Source organism: Diorhabda sublineata, chromosome 5, assembly GCF_026230105.1.
Source record: "Diorhabda sublineata isolate icDioSubl1.1 chromosome 5, icDioSubl1.1, whole genome shotgun sequence".
In the NCBI taxonomy this organism is placed as follows: Eukaryota; Metazoa; Arthropoda; class Insecta; order Coleoptera; family Chrysomelidae; genus Diorhabda; species Diorhabda sublineata.
The window spans coordinates 27,356,950-27,374,990 of record NC_079478.1 but is presented as its reverse complement, the minus strand read 5'-3'; the positions used below and the strand labels follow the sequence as shown (position 1 = coordinate 27,374,990).

Below are 18,041 nucleotides of genomic sequence, written 5' to 3'. Positions count from 1 at the left end.
GCAATATGTTGGATTTGGATAGTACAATCAATATCGCTATAAAAGAACCTACCAATGTGTGAATATTGTATATATTGAAACTTGTGCATTGAAATCAAATTAGTTTCCGGTACGATAAACCGAGTCTACATTTTTTATAGTTCTCTTCATGTTAAATAATAAACAATTGTGGTATACGCACAAAAAATACTATTTTCCTCATATAACTTCAATTTAGAAATTATTCGTGATGAAAATCGTTTGTCTGACGAAAAATAATGAAAACTCCACGAAGAGGAAATTCATTTCTCAACAGAGAAAATCTCATTATCTTCCTTTCGTTTTTTGAATGAATGGTATAAGAAAATATTGTGTTTGGTGGTTTGAACTCAACGTATAATCTTCAAAACGAATAATCTTAAAACTTATTGTAGCGGTAAAATCAGAAAATTATGAAAAATAATCTGACGATTACAAGATTTCAAGTATAAAACATTCATATTCATATTCAACAAATTACCACTTTATATTGTATTGTTTGATATGAACACAAATATTTTTCACCCGCCAGAAGTATAATTAAATTGAATAACTATAACAGAACAGGAATAGAGTATTTTTCATCAATAAGTGCATGATATTATTCGCCATAATATTCTAAGTTTCCCATCAACTTGAGTTTCGACATCAATCAATAATTTTTGGAAATGAATTCAAAATGGTTCATATTGTTCAATGTGAATTTTGAGAACAATACTTGTTTCTTCATTTTGCAACATGTGCTTTGAAACTGATGATTTCCTAGTAACCAATCAACAAAAGAGGTTACAATAGATCCTTCGGGTTGAAATCTGTGTGACATATGATGTATACGTTGTTCATTATTTGTTTTTGATATAATTCGTATTTTCCTGAATAGTATTGAGTACCAAAGATGATAGTGGCCAAAATAGGAAACTCTCTCCTGCGAAAGGTAACTCCGAATGAACATGATTTAGTTAAGTAGCTCATATTGGTTAGGTTATTGATAACTATGAGTCACTATGAGTCATTATAAAAATTGTAATTTCTGATAAAAAAATATAAAAAGTTCTTAAGGAATGCTAGTGACGGTATTTATCAATTTATTTTTGATCTGCATCTTAAATCCACGTCGTATATCTGTTTTGGCAATGTAGCAATAACAATCTCTTTGGAGTGCTTGTATTGATATGGTTGTAGTTCCCATGGAAAGTATCATGATTTGTGACACACCTTCTACTGCGACCAGGTGTATTTCTAACGATTCCACATGCAAAGTATATCCCTTCGAGTAACCTCAACTTATTAGTTCAAGTTTCACTGAGAATTGCCCTCTTTAACCCTGTTGTAGCAGAAAATTGTAACATTCGTGGTATGGCAGGGTCATTTTGGACCCTGTGATAACAGTTGATGGAGTAATATATGTTTGATATTCTTAATAGAAAAAGAAAAACATAATATATCAGATTTTGTACAGTTTATAAAAAAATAAGCAATATTGCAACAAAAAGTATTATAACAAAAAGTACCAGAATAATGTTGCATAATAGGTGAAATAATAACGTACTGCGCAAAAAAGTCTTCTTGTATCAATTGCCTTCCTAATATTATTAAAAAGTAAGTTTCTTTCATCCATTGTTTTCTTTCCTGCCATGCAGTTGAAAATAATATTGACATCTACACCTGCTATATCCATTAGTTTGAACTATATTGCTTGTGTCTATGTTCCTGTTTTAATTTCCAATTAATACAGGCATCAACATCACTCTGGTATCTGGCTTATTTTCTAGTGTAGTCTTGGTATGTATTGAGGACATAAATATAACCGCCCTATTATTATTAGACACATACGACAATTGTTTCATTACTGGTGAGACCAAAGACAGATGAATTAACAGACCTGTTTTTATGAGGAAGAAACTCAGAGGACAATTTCCTCTTATTTTTTTATAGTACCAACGTAAATTAATACTTAGCTTTTAAGTTCAGTTATCAATAGATAAGTGAACAAATTGTCCCCTGTAACATTTCTGTTGGTATTGGCAACTGGCCGCATTAATCTCAGTACGCCGAAAGTACTCATCTGGTTTATTTCTAAGATACATACGAACTTCACAGCGCCGACGAATTTCAGTGAGAATTTCATCAAACTTAAGTATTATCCACAACTGTAGTTTGATTTAAAATTGTCAATGAATAACCTATAAACACAAGAAATATGTGCCAAAGGGTCCCCATTATTGATTCTCTCTTCTCTAGTAGATCTATCCTCGAAACGGAAAGCCGTGAGAAGAAACTAGAAAGAAATTATTGCTCTAAAAATATCACAATCAGTTCTTTCTGTCAGCTAAATATAAAAGTCCAAAAATTGCACATAGATCTTCTTTATAAGCATGACTGTAAATTGGCAGGAAAGACTTAAAAGATTATAATTGGCGGCCATATCTGTAATAAGAGTATTTGTTTTATTGTGTAGCTTCTCCAATATTCAATCATTGAGGAAACATTTCCAAGTTACTATTGCGCAGGTTGCTTAACGAAAGATTCTCCTCTCAACCCAGGTAAATGGGTGCGACTGGGGCATTTTTTGACGATTATTAATAATTTGATTGTCTTTCTAGAGCCTTCACTCTGCTCACTAATATCAAACCGTCTACTTCAGTTCGTTATCACTGCCTTCTTGCCCCGATTTCGTGATCACTATGCCCTCTCTCAGCATCAGAAAAGTCACTATCAGCCTCCAATCCCTTTCCCATATCCGTAGCCGGTTGTTTTGATTCATCTATCAGGGCTTTTTTTTCTTTGCTGGTTGGTGCAATTTTTGCACACATGCAAATTCCAAAAAAATCACACTACTGCTATGGCAGGATCAAATTGGACGCTAAAAGCACATCACAGCCATGCGCTTCAATCTAGACAGACCACCGATTAACGACACATACATTATGATAACCTTGAAGAATACACGGACGGACAACCAGCTCGGTCTATCGCCCTGTTCACTTTGTAAAAATTAGCTTCTGTTGGAGTCCAAATGGACCCAGCCATATCAGTTGAAGGTTAAATAAAGCCATTATGGCATGAATAATATGCAGATATCATTAATGTCTCATTTTCAAATGATTTCAAACCTAATATCTATAAAGATTACATGCTTCTCAGAAATATGGCTGGAATATGGCTATCTCTTTTTTGTAACAATTTGTTTCTGTAGAAATATTTATTCCAATTCATATTATTAAATTTATGTTTCCATTCCAAATGACATGAACTATCACAGAAAAGATGATGTCCTAACTCATCAAGAAATTATATAAAACCTGAGTGGAAGTCAAGTTGAGGAGTTAAATACTATACATTACACTTTGTACGATGTACAAAATTTGTAATTAATCTTCTCATATCTCTTGTATTAAAATCAATATTCATTAATCACGTGAAAGCTGTTCCCTATTAAAAGATGTACATAAATGGTTCTCGAAACATATAAGCCGGAGATAGAGGACGATCTTGGATAAATGCGCTTTACAGTCAAACGAAAGGTTTCGGCTTCGGAAATTCCTGACAAAAAAATCTTTACACCTTTCCCGATACTTTCTCTCTCTCAAAAATTTTATTTTCCGATTCTCTGCAAAAAATCTTCCACTCGAAAAAGGTTTTCGGAATTCTTTGATTACATGAAAATCTGATATTTTCATTGAACGGTACTATTGTGTGGTAAATTTGACGACTTAAAAAAGTCTTATTCATTTTTCACATCTACATTTTTATTAAAAAAACGTCTTTAAGATCAGGGATAATAATTTTATAATATTATTATAATAATATTATATTTGTGTTAGTCACCCTTAGGTTTTTATAGTGATAATACGTCGTTTAACAGCCTTTTTTGACAGTTGTATTTTGGTAGAGCCTTCTTGACCATTCTTTCCTTTCAATTCTACTGATTAAGGCTTGAAAGATAACGATTTCTACAAATCAAATCACATAAAATGGTCAGTGGTTTATTTTCATCCGATGAGAAACTGTTATATTCTTTCACCATTTCCAAATCCTCATACAATTGGACCTTTTCTATCTGAACCACCTTGAAACAGAATTTTTCTTAAATACTAAAACTTCGTGAAATTTACAACGCATGTTCTGCCAAAACGCAAAATAGATAAAAATTAAACACATATAACTCGATACAAATTACTGAAGCACAACCATCGCGTCATAAAAAAATTAGCGGAATAAAATCACGCGTCGTAAAATTTACCATACTCTACTATTCTGGGGTTAGAGAATATCTGGGTGTGTAATTTTCAAACCCTGAAGCGTCGTATTGCATTATAATCAATATTTGACATATCTGTGCCATGTTTCAGTGTAAATATTCAGTAAAATTATTTCCATTTGGAAAATTGACAGCAATAATAATTGTGCAGCGTCTTGGGTGTGTGATATGTTACAATTTATAATTGACTTCATTCATCCTAATAACAGTGACAACTTATTTATCAGAGGGAATATTTGAACATTTTATAGCATTCGTAGACAAAAAATGTCCTATGACTCTTGGAAATGTTGCTAGACTCGACAAGCGCATATTCTACTAAAGTCTGTTTTACAAATTGGTTTCAGTGACCTGTGTTATAGAGAATTAATAATACATGGAAATGTCGAAAGTTCAAGTTATGAACATTTATTTCCAAAGAGAAATGTGAATACATAATAAAAAAACAAGAACCAATAATGAGAAAAATAGAGGAAATGCAGTTAAATTGATATCGGTACTTTAATAGAATGGATGAATACGTACTTACATGGAGCGTGATAGAAAACAGCTAAAGAAAAAGAAACTCCAGATGCAATCAAAAGATTAACAGGAAACAGGTGAGAGTGATGAATTGATGACCGGAATTCTCACTCTATACCTGAAAAGGTAAAAGGTTGTATAAATTTGGTAGATATTATTCAAGTAATTAATTTCAAATCATTGCACTAAGGTTTCTCATATTATCGAATTTGAACAAGGAAATGGAACGGCCCTGAAACTAAATATTTATAATTGAGTCATTAAATATAATTAGATATTGTGAGGATTGCTATGACATAGTTAACGTCTGTTGACTGGGGGACCAATATTATCAGGTATGAAAAATTATAAACACTGAGGAATTCGGTACAGTTTAAAAGTCCAATAATATTTTGGTTGGTAGGCATCTGCATCCGAAATTATTTGTAGTGTATTGTTTTTGTATTGGTTGAAAGAATTATGTTGAAACGTATTTTGATGATTGTCCATAGGCGCTCCATTCTTAAGATGGATTCTGAACTTTATTATCTGGAGAGGATTCAGAAGATTTTGATTTTCATTAGAAATATATGTATTTCTAAATCTAAAATCTAAATCCAAAGAGGCTTGAGAGATGACCATGAACCACTCTATTTTTGACTGATTCTAGGTGACTATTTCCTTCGAAAAATTTAAGCCAACCAAAAAGCTGTAATATTTTATGTTTACCTAGCAACGATCAAATTTCAGCGATAATACTGCACTAGTGCAAATTATCGATAATTTGCACTAGTGCCAAATTTTCGTCTAGGATTAATAAACATCATTTGGTTTTAATTTTATATTTTAAGAAAAGGAACAATTATTGTTTATTATAAATTAAATTTTTCTCAGGAAATAGTCTGCCAAAATGCCCTCTCGTGCATGTCAAATTGTCTCATAATTTCCTCTCGTGCGCATTCGCGCACTCGAGAAAATTAAATTATCGACAATTTGACATGCACTCGGGACATTAATATTGAATATTTTCGCGCATTAGAAAAAATAATTAATAGATAAATCTCAAATGAATCTGAAAATCATTTAAACCATTATTGAAAACCATTATTATTATTATTATTCGACAGTCTAGCTCAAAATCTCTTGATTCAATGAATTTTATGATGTTAATATAGGGATGTGTCATGAAATAAGATAAAAGACATTTTCAACCTTATTATGAAATTCGATACGCATTTTTGGCTTTATTTCTGAGAGCTCAATATGTAATGTGTAAATATACCCATTCTTACGAACACATGTATTATAAAATGCATTTCTGAGAATTTTCTTATTTTCTTATAATACAAAAAGAGATATTCATTGCTGTTTTTCCTTTACTCTTTGCTGAACAATATATTCATTGGAAAATCAAAAAATTTATTGACTCATTCTTTTTTTAATTTCAAAGAACCTAAAAAGGAATAAACTGAGTCTGAGATTGATAATTTGAATCTGAATCTAAAAGTCACTAACGTCGATTGTTAGGAACATAGTTTAGTTCTTCTTTAAATCGCATAAAATAACATGCAGTATGAGAACAAAATTTTTCTCCATGTGAAACTGAACAAAAAAGTATCATACATTATGAGATTGTTCCTATCTGTACACTTGGATTTCTACTCGCGTAGTTCTCCATTCAAGAACAACGTATAAGGATTGTCCCAATTTAGTGATTTGACGTCAATGTTAATTCTGTTGAATGGTATCATTCATATTTATATAGAATACTGTGATATTTTTCTTAGTTATTTATATGATTTCTATTCGTGGGGTTAATTAATAAACACTTTCTCTTAAGTTCTTAATTCATTGAAATACTTCACACTACACTATGCATTACACAAAAAATATAACAATAAATATGAAAATAGACTAGGTGTGAACACAAACTGTTCAATACCCGTGATTAAGTGCGGATATTGGAGTGATTTAAACCGACGGACTTACTTTACAGATTCTGAACGTTTTTGTACTACGTTACTCAGTTTGAAACTTTTCAAAATAGAGGTTTCCATCAGAAATTTTTCTTGTCATCATATATATCATATATCATAATTATAACTTATAGTCTCATTTGAGGGACAGATTGTTAAATGAACTCTTACATAAAATATATATAAAATCCGTCAATAATACACAAAACTAATCCTTGCTAAAAAGTTATTGAAGGATTTCTATTTTATAGGGATTAAATTAATTTTGCCATAGTCGTGTTTCGTAAAACACAACTACTTAGCTTATTTTGTAAGGTTCTGCAGTAAATGTGTGTAAATTTATATTGTCATTATTCAATCCAAAAAATTGCGATTATTTCTCTGCTGTTAACCTTTAAATTACGTATAGATATTTTTCATTAAGCATTACCTATGAATTATAATAATTCCAGTTCTCGATTATGTGAAAAAGTGATAATTTACAATAAACATATACAAAGAGGTTAGGAATGATAATTAAAGAATGTTATAACAAAAATTTCCCGAACGTTAGAACTGGGTTCTTTATAACTGTTTTAAAACCTGTGCGATTATAAAAAAATACTAGTTTGATTACGATTACATTCTTCCAGAATATTATGATTTTTTATTATTTTATTGGATATTAGAAGACAAAGTATTTCACATATGTACCGTTACATGAAACGTATTTAAAGTCTCTTTACCGAAAAAAGATCAGCACGTAAACATCTCAGGCGAAATTGTATTATCGTACTGCAGTGAGATTGTTTATATTTTTCTTAAACATGATACGGAAATGGATGATAAAATGAGAAGAAGTTTTTTTCTTCAAACATTTCGAATATTCCTTTCTTCAATTACTCTGGTACAGTAGTCTCTTCGAGTTTATTTATTCTAAAACTCGAGTTTTTGAAAAAATTTATTTGGATCGACCTTCTACTCCATTCGAGAAATTCAATACAATCTCGGAATGTGAGAATCAATAAATCCAAAGTGACGACTGTACCACAATACGTGAACAAAGGAATATTCATTGAAGAAAAACGGAACAGACCGCATGACATATTACAAAAAGAACTAAAAAGTTTTGGTTTTGATTGTGAGTACTAGTAAAAATTTAATACAAGAAAATGATGACAAGACTGTTAATGATGTTATTGACGGCAAATATTTCGGGAGTATCTTCTTAAAATAGAACATTCTTTTCTGACATTAAAAATATTTTCCATGAAGCTATTAAAGAATTACACTTGATAAGTGGAACAAGTGTATTCAACATGTCCAGGAAACGGTTGATACTAAAAACCTTATTATAAATATTGACGACAGTGGAAGCTCAATGTCATCTGATGGAGGCAAAGAAAATTTGTTTATTGAGATTGAAAATGAATATTCTATTCTAATGTTTCAATAAACAAAATTTCTTTCGATTTCTGTATTAGGTATTAGCAATAAGATGCTATATATATATATATATATATATATATATATTTCGAATGAATTTGTTTCTTATTTTATCCATTCACTTCATATCTATTCCAAACTTAAGGTTTATATTGTATATCTTCATAATAATAATTGTTTCTAATTAATTTTAATTCATATTATTAATCAGCTGTATGAAATCGCAAATTATTTCTTAAGTGCGGTCCTGTTTTCAACTCTTATCATATGCTCTATTAGTAAATATGTTTTGGTTTACTATTTTTCTTTGCTAAACAGACATGAGTTCCATTCATTTTATTTCTATGAAGTAATATTTGTTTTTTTCGGAAATAAATTAACGTTGCATTGTTAAAAAGCAATATTTAAATTGAAGTATCATCCAACTCATTTGCCCATCTAAGATTTCACGGATGTGGTGCGCAATCTTAAAAATAGATAGGACGTATTAGATACAAACTATACAGGTGTGTCAAATTGACACTTATTATTAACCAGTGATGGCTATCCCCGATGTAAAAAGATCTGCTGTATTATCTAATGTATTACTAATTATTATTAATATAATCAATATTTTCTACCCCAATGTATTCAGTTTATTGCGTGATTTTGTTGATATATAAATTATATTTGTTTCAGATTGTCACTGTAGTACGTAAACCTGCAATGCGAACACCTAGGAATATGTTCATAGTGAACTTAGCTGTAGCTGATCTCCTACTTTGTGCTATAACTATGCCATTGACGTTGATGGAGATTCTCACTAAATATTTCCCATTGGGAAACAATCTGTTCGTTTGTAAAATAATTGGCATACTTCAGGCCACCAGTACTTATGTATCAACCATTTCTATCACAGCGATAGCATTGGATAGATATCAGGTGAGATTACAGTTTATTACTTATTATGATACGATTTCTATATAGTTTCTTGATTGTCTCCTCTATCCACAGAGTTAAGATTGCATTTAAAACACAATTATAATTTTATAATTTAACCGTGATTTTGATGAGAAATTTGGATTCTTTTCAAGATTTTTTTGAATAATCCTCAAAAAAAAATTATAATACGTGAAAATGATTTGGAATCCTTCTAGCCTTTCTCTATATCAGAATATTCCGAAAATTTCATCATATTTTTCAATTCTAGGCTGTCCACCTCACAATTATGTGAAGTGTGACAGCCACCCCTAAGTGGAAGGTCGAAGAAACAATTGAAAAAAAGAAAATGTATACATTTTTTCGCTTAATATTCTTCCACTTGATTTTTGTCATTTATCTGGGAACAAGTAAAATATTATGAAATTATCGATGCTCTTGTTCAAAAAGTTTTTGAGTTACTTTTGTCAATAACACTCGTACATCCTACGAAAAATAGTATTTTTTTCAATTGGGATATTGGTACAGACTAATTCCCCATTCCTAAAATTCTCATTCTCAACGATATTTCCTGCACTCTTATATTCAATTCAACCAACGTTTTTTCTAATGTAATATCTTTTCTACGTTAGAAGGCGATGTGTCAAATTTCATATTATTTTTCTGCTGTTATCCCTTCATCCGCAGAAACGTCCAACTTCTACCTTTCATTTTTGAAATACGCTTCAAGTCTCAAAGAGTCGGCTGTGTCGAAGAAGGAACAGTATCTTTAACTATTTCAGTCAATTTGAACAGCCTGCGTATTAAGTGCTAACAGGCCTAAGGTAAAATTGATTATTTTTGCTTCTTCCTATAGTCTGTCAGCATTCTAAGAACTTCAAATGCAGAATACAGCACCGATTTTTCAGTTCCTATTCCATCAATTTCGATTGCATATATGTTTCGACTTCCTGAAGCTGGAAATAGTGGGTTGTATCGAGCAGAAGCAATGAAATATCCGCATTTTATTCACAACATTTGATGACAAAGTGATAAGTGCGATAACAAGTTGACACCCAAAACTACTTTCCAGGCAAATACTTATAATTAGACAGCAGAATGTAACTATTCAGATTTTGTTCGATTGAAACTTATTTCTGATAATTCCATCTTATCTATGTAGGTTTCAAAGCGCAATTTTAACTTGGCCGAAGAGCTCGAAATGATTCTGTGTTCAGAGTTACAACAAGAATTTGACATGTTGAGTATCAGGCTGATAAAAATGACCGTGATGAACCTATAATTTGTTAGGAATCGCAATTAACACCACATTAGTTCTGTCTATCAGTGAAAGATTTAAACAATTAAGAGTACGCGGAGCTTTTGTCATCTTTTTTAAAATATAAAAAAGATTTCGGAAAATCCTAACTTTGTCAAATTCTTTGTTAATCTCTAATTAAAAATATCTGTACTCTTTGAATCAGATATAGACAATTTTGTGCTGTATAATGAATTTTTAAGTTTAAAATCTTTTCTGATTGATCAGAATGTTGTGGTTACCCCCATTTTTGTTTTAAATTTAAAAAAATAAAGACCTCAACTTGAGCTATATACAAATGTATAGTTAGCACTGCGAATATTATTGGCTAAAGGCGGAAGGGTTGCTAGTGAGGAGAGAATCGACAATTTCGCAGTTTAGATTAACAAACTTTGCACCTTTGTCAATCATAAATGCACGAGGCATATTTTTTAAGTAAGTACCGTTTTGTGATTAAAAAAAGAAGTGAAAAGATATCGCAATAATTTTAATTTTACATGAGAGCCTGTACCTTAATCTACTTTTCTACATAATTTCCGTGAATATTGAGGCATTTGTCATAACGTGGCACCAGTTTTTGAGCACCCTCCTCATAAAATTCTGCCGCATCACTTGTTAAATTGTTAACCACTGTATCACAACTGTTTTGACTTCGTTATCGTCTTGAAGACGCTGACCGCCCAGATGTTTCTTCAAGTGCAGGAACAAATGGTAGTCGCTGGGCGCCAGATCAGGGCTGTAGGGAGGATGATCTAGAGTTTCCCATTGAAAAGATTTGATGAGATCTTTGGTCCGATTAGCCACACGTGGACGGGCATTGTCATGCAGCAAAACGATACTCTTACTCAACTTGCCACGTCTTTTGTTCTGGATTGCACTACACAGATTTTTCAATAACTCATAATAAGACGCTGCATTGATTCTCATTAAGAGGCCAAAACTCCACTAGCAATACTCCTTTTCTGTTCCAAAAAAACTGTGCACATGATTTTCCGGGCAGAAATTGTATGCTTAAACTTAATTTTTTTGTTGATGATGAATATCACCATTCCATGGATTGTTGTTTCGATTCTAGTGTGACGTGGTACCGCTCAAGGAAAGTCAATGCAGTGCCTAAACGTTGGGTTTTGTGCAAATCCGGCAACATTTTTGGAACCCAACGTGAACACAATTTCCGGTATTTCAACTTCTCGGTCACAATGCGATACAATACACTACAAGAATAGTGAGGAAAGTAGTCGCACAATGATGGAATTGTAAAGCGTCTGTTTTCTCTCACCTTTTCGTCCACTTTTTGTACCAAATCTTCATTAACGACCAAAGGACGCCCACTCTGTTCTTCATCATGCACACTTGTGTGGTTATCTTTAAATGCTCTCGCCTATTTCCTTACCATTCCATCACTCATAATATTTTGTCCGTAAACTTCACAGATCTCACGATGAATATCGGTTTTACACTTTTAGTACTAAGAAATCGTATAACAGCCCGTACTTCACAATCGGCGGGACTCACGATTGTCGGAGGCATCTTAAGGACTCAGTAAACAACTTACACAATGAAGAATCAGACTGTAATGGCGTCAGTCAGTGTGTAGACAAGAGATGTAGGTAACTAGCGCGCATGTGCGGAGCGCCGACCTTTGGGTTGCGGCGGCGGAATCGCAAAACGGTACTTACTTAAAAAATATGCCTCGTAATTGCTGGACTCTAATAACTAATTCAACCATACAATACTTATCCATTCATTCCATGTTTATATTGGTGGTGATATGAAACTTGCTTTTGTTTCTATAATCTATTTCTATTTATTCGTTAGGATTTCCCTCCCAACTTTTCTCATTATATGATACTAAATGGAAAGTGGTGTTTTTTCAATGACGTTCATTATGAATTGTTTTTAGTTTAATTGAAATCACCGTCAAACACATATTGAATTGAATTGAAGGAAGGAACACAGTTGAAATTTAATACAAAGGTTATTGAGTTACTCAATTCCATTCGTGATACAAAGTGAATTTGGTTGTGGTAGAGTAGTTAATTACTCAACTATGTTCAATTCCTAAGTAACAAAACAGCTGTGAACACCTTAATATCCGTTAATTTCGAGATGACATTATTTCTGTATCTAAGGATTCATGAAACTGACAACAAACTGAGAGTTTAGATTATAGCAGTATTGTAGGATATGAAATATGATACACAAACAGAGAATACAAAGAATAGATAATAATAAACATTAATGATTTGTAGCTACCATCCTAACCTCACTATTTTTCATTACTTAATGCTCAGATCAAAATTTATACAGTTCGCTCCATTCTCCGCCCAATTTTCGACAAATCTTATATATTCTGTGATTCATATTATATCTTATTTTCCAGGTTATTGTTTATCCCACGAAGGAAAGTTTGCAACAATTTGGAGCCACTCTCATCCTACTTCTTATCTGGGTAGTAGCCCTTCTGTTGGCAATGCCTCTGTTTATTGTAAGGCATCTTGTACATCACAGTATACCTATGGGAAACGATTGTCTTAACATAAACTTTTGTATAGAAAACTGGCCAGTGGAGCATGGTAGAGCTTATTATTCGATATTTTCGTTAATATTTCAATATACTCTACCTATAATAATTGTCTCGGTAAGTACATACCTCAGTTAGAAACAGATGTATCAATTTATGGTATGGCAAAGTATATAAGATAAATAATGGTAAGCATCATAAATTAATATACCTCAAAAACCAATGCTTCTATTCCATTAATGTCACCTCCTATATGTTGTTTGTTCAGTTTTATTTTCATTATATTTAAAACGTGCAATAAATAGACATCCGGTTGAGAAGTGTTCAATTGAAAAATCTTATCTTGATTCACTCAAAGAAGAAAATTTCAAAATTAATTTCGCAAAATAATCGTATACATTCAAAAGGGTTGTTCTATTTTAACGTTCGATGATCTGTAAAGAAAAGATGGGTGGATATACAAAAAAGATTTTATCACCAAAAGTAAGATACAGAACAGCTTACGAGTAGTTCTCTACAAAATCATCTTGACTTCAGGTCTGGAAAAGATTAAAATTACTCGGTGCCAGGTCGAGTCTGTACAGTGGTTGATCGAAAATGTCCCATTGAAAAAATGTTGTCTTCGTTTGTTTTGTACAACTCTTCGTAAGCGTCGCAAAGTTTCACATTAAACATTTGCTTTAATTTTTGTCTCGGGCTGCATAAACTGTACAAGCAATATACCTTTTTGGTCCCAAAAAATAGTTACCATAATCTTACGGTTGTTGGAGGTTCGGTTGAATTTAATGGGTCTCGTTGGAGAATAAATGTGCATCTGTTGTTGTGATTGTCGTATCGTTTCGGACGTGTCATAGAGAATCCTTGTCTCATCATCTCTCACAATATATTTCAAAAAAGTTTCTCCATCAGTATTGTAAGGTTAAAGAAACATCCAAGTTGCACTCATTTGTTAACTCAAAAAAACAGTGAATAAATTTATATGCAGTAATAAATAACGATTCACTGAGAATCTGCCTCACCGTCATCACTAGAAGAATAAAAGATAATCGGTTCTAGAAGATCAACAATCCTATGTAACTTGAGCATTTCATGTTCTTGTTTTATGATAAGCGCAACACGATTTTGACAGTGAATGTGTCTAGTATTTGTTAATTCAAGAAACAGTAAATTAATTTATATAAAGTTATGCATAATTTTTCACTAAGAATCTGCCTCATTGTAATCACTAGATAAAGAAATGATGATGGGTTCGGTTAGATCATTCACAATCCTATCTAGCTTGCACATCTCATCTTTTGAGGATGATGCGCACACAAACTTTTTCGAAGGGCAACTGTTCAGTAACAATAGAGTACAAGGCAGATATTGAAACTGCTAAAAATTGTATCGATAATTCCCTTATGGTCATTTTTTGAGTTTCCCTAACCGCTTGATCAACTCGCTGAACATAGTCGCCGGTTGCGACAGACTTGTGTCCTTAACCTCTTTTATCCGGAACATCAGGTTAACTATCTTTAATACATTAATATAAGTTATATGTTATATGTCTCTAAAAATATATATTATATAATTGTAATCACTTTTTTATGAATATCTTTCATATCGTTATGATAATGTATACTGAATTCTAGTAATTTATATGGATTTAATTTGTGGAATAACAGAAATCCAAGAGGTACTTTAGAACTGTTTACTACTTAGCGTATCATCAAAAGACAAAATAGTTCATTGATAAAATGCATCTAAAAGCGATCCACCATTGTTTGTGAATAAGTAATTAGTGCAAAAAGGAGAGGGTTATCCTTGTCAGCTTAGAGTTACTTTCCGGCAATGCTGCAAAATACATACCTTCTTATGCCGTCAGCGGTGTACTGATTATCGACCAATTTTACCATAAATAAAATATTTTGTAGTTATTCCATAAAACATCGCGTTTCTTTCAATATTTTGATTGAGCTGAGGAAATAATCTAGTTGACTAAAGTCGAAAATTTGGTTAATGATATTCTTCGATATCTATTTTATCTCAAAAAAAAATTATATTTTGAAGAAAACGCTATATTTGAATTACATATTTTATATTTGACATTTGACAACCAACTATGTGTAGATCGATAAATCTTAAGTTGTGTCACAAATCAAATTTCTGAACGCAACCATAATATTTTACATTTGACAACCAACTAATATGTCGATCCATTCTTTATGTCGATCGATATCTCAGATAAAGAGTGCATCCTTCTATCTTTGTGAGTAATGATTACCGCTACGTGCGCGAGAACTTTGTTTACTTCGGTCACCTCGTGTGATAGTGACATTTCAAGTTATGTGCTCTTTTTTTGTTGATCTTTTGTGATAGTGACACTTCACTGCTAAGCGTGCGAAAACTTTTCCCACTTTAATCAATCACAATTTACGTTGCCGAGGAGAAGATGTTCGACTTACATCGTCGCAGCCAATCAAAGACCTACCACACGAACTAACCGCACTGATGACCAGAGAGAAATCAAGAAAATAGTCGTATTGCTATCTCAGAATTTCTAAAATCATGAAATGAAAATACAATAGAGAAGTTCTTGATTCCGTGTATACCGATGATTCCAACGAATTTACCATTCGATTTTAAACTTTCACAATTTCCGGTACTTCTGGCATTTGCGATTACCAGAAATAAATCGCAAGGCCAGTCGTTGGAAGTTTCCTTGTTAGAAAACTGTCATCTTTGTTTATTTACGCACCACAAAACAAAACAAGAAATATAGTTTCTCAGAAAGCTTTAAATTGATTATCAGACTGTATCATAACTGTGTGCGTCAATATCAATTTGAAACCTTATAAATTGCCAGTATTTCAGGTTGACTCTGTTTGTAAGTAACCAACATCATGTGTGATTAATCGAAAATAATAATAGAACTTCATTCACACCGAGCATTCCTTTTCATTTGTTCTGATAAAAAAAGATTCCTTTTGTTTGTTTCAAGTATATTTCATACAAAACTTCAGGTCTTCTATTTATCGATTCAGGCAGTGCGAAGTTGCCGGGTCAGCAGGTTTAATCTAAAAAGTAAAGGTATTAAATTAACGGGATTTATTTCAAAAAATCACGGATAATTGCTTGATCAAAAATCAAAACATACACACTGCATATTATTTTTTCTAGTAAACAAAAACTAGTACTAATAATTAAATAGAAATGTAGGGTAATAAAACAAATATGACATTAAACATAACCACCCTTACCTGTGAAAAATTAAATAATCCACTTTTCCACAAAATACAAAACCTCGAACCGTAATTGTTTGATAATTGAAGTTTTTTCTAATAAAAATCACAAATATAATCCAAAATAACCCAATAATCAAAGAAAATAATTATAGTTGCAGTTTCTCTAAGGCAAAGCCGCAAGAAATAAACACATTAATTATCGCGTATCCAGCAATCACCTAGCGTTAAATTGTAAAAGGTATTGTCATGTTTCTTTTCATCATCAGTATAGAAATCTCATACTAATAATTTCTAAAATTATAGTTTTATAATGAACACTGTAATTTTAATATTAACCAATTTCGTATTAAAATGAATTAAATCACTATGTTCTATTAGTTAATTGCAAATGATACTAAATTGCTCCAATTTCATTTTATCCCTCTCCATAAACTTATTCTGCTTATAAATTGGGCTACACTGTGGCTACAGTTATTATAGCATAGAAAGTGGAAGGGTTAGTGATGGTATCCCCGTATTTAGTGAAAAATATGTAGACTCATATAAATACAAATTATATTATCTAATTTTGTAACTCACATTCTCGTTGAGTCGTGTTGAGTAAATGTTCAATCGACATAACGTTTTGAATTTATTTCGATTTTTTCATTGTTGATAACATTACGCAACACCGATTCAGACTCTGAGAAATTCTTGGTTACCTAACAATGACTACAAAGTAAATTTTCTGTTGTGGATATTAGAAAACGTTTTACTCAATTGAATTATCGGAGAAAAACAACTGTCGTCACCTTGGACTGTTTACAAACCATAACAGTCATGAGAGTCTTTTCTTTACTCGAAGTGAACAGACATTTAAACTTATTAAATATGGAAGAATAAAAAGAATAGATTAATTGAGTTGGCTTTTTTACTTAACGAAGATAATGCCTAACACTAGCACGTTAACTGTTTCAAAAATTAAAGATGAAGGACAGCTTTTTGATTTATATAGCTCTATTATAATTGATCTTAACAAAAAGAATCACAGCGGTTCAGTTGAATCTATTACACGAACTTGGATGCGATTTTGATATTTTTACCATCTTTCCAGTAACCAATTATTATATAACTAAATAAAGAAATATATTTTTCTTATCTTGTCGTGATTTTCCCACGAATTCTCACCCAATTTATACCCACTTATAAACGCTTCCTATCCACCTTAGTATAATAAGTCTTCGTCTAATTAACGCTCGTATTCTAATATAGCAAAATGGAAATACTCCCGTGGTCACAGTAGGACCAGAATTGGAATTTCTGGAGCTGTTAGTGATATTCATATCGAACACACTGAATGTGAAATAAGACCTATTAACTTGACCTACTACTATTTAATACTTAATTCTCCCAATGACCTTCCTCTCGTTGAAATTAATTCTTCGGCGGGAAATTTCACACACAATTCTTAGGTACTAAACTGTAGATTGGGCTGTGAGTGACAATGTCTTTGACCCTCTTTGATATGTTCTATTACTAAATATTTCAATATTTTCCAATGCATTCAATAATTTCTACTCAAAATTCACATTTACACTGTTTGGTCCTTCGAGTCGAATTTTTACTAACAAATTTATGAAACAGTTCTTATAAACGTGATTAAGTACTCATTAAATTTATCACCCTTATCCACATTCAATTTGACTCCAAGCCTGATATTCTTCGAAAAAGTTTCCTCATGTTTTAATCAACACCTACAACTACTGTTGTTTGGTCATTCTAGTCGGCTAGGAATAAGTTTTTTACCATTTTGTAATAAATGCATTTCAACTATGTCGGAAGTTTATGTTTTTTCAACATTTTATTCTCTATTTTCATGTCAATTTAAATCGAACAAAAAATAATGTTGAATAATGTC

The 18,041-nt window shown here is 31.9% G+C and overlaps 1 protein-coding gene across 2 annotated transcripts in view; it reads left to right on the top strand.

Moving 5' to 3' along the window:
- Positions 1–18,041, top strand: part of LOC130443949 (neuropeptide F receptor) — a 139,850-nt gene that overhangs the window by 89,398 nt on the left and 32,411 nt on the right. For both annotated transcript variants that reach the window (XM_056778860.1, XM_056778859.1), the window contains exons 3-4: positions 8,860–9,102; positions 12,780–13,037. In XM_056778860.1, coding sequence (XP_056634838.1) covers positions 8,860–9,102; positions 12,780–13,037 — 501 coding nt within the window. The remainder of the gene's footprint in view (positions 1–8,859; positions 9,103–12,779; positions 13,038–18,041) is intronic.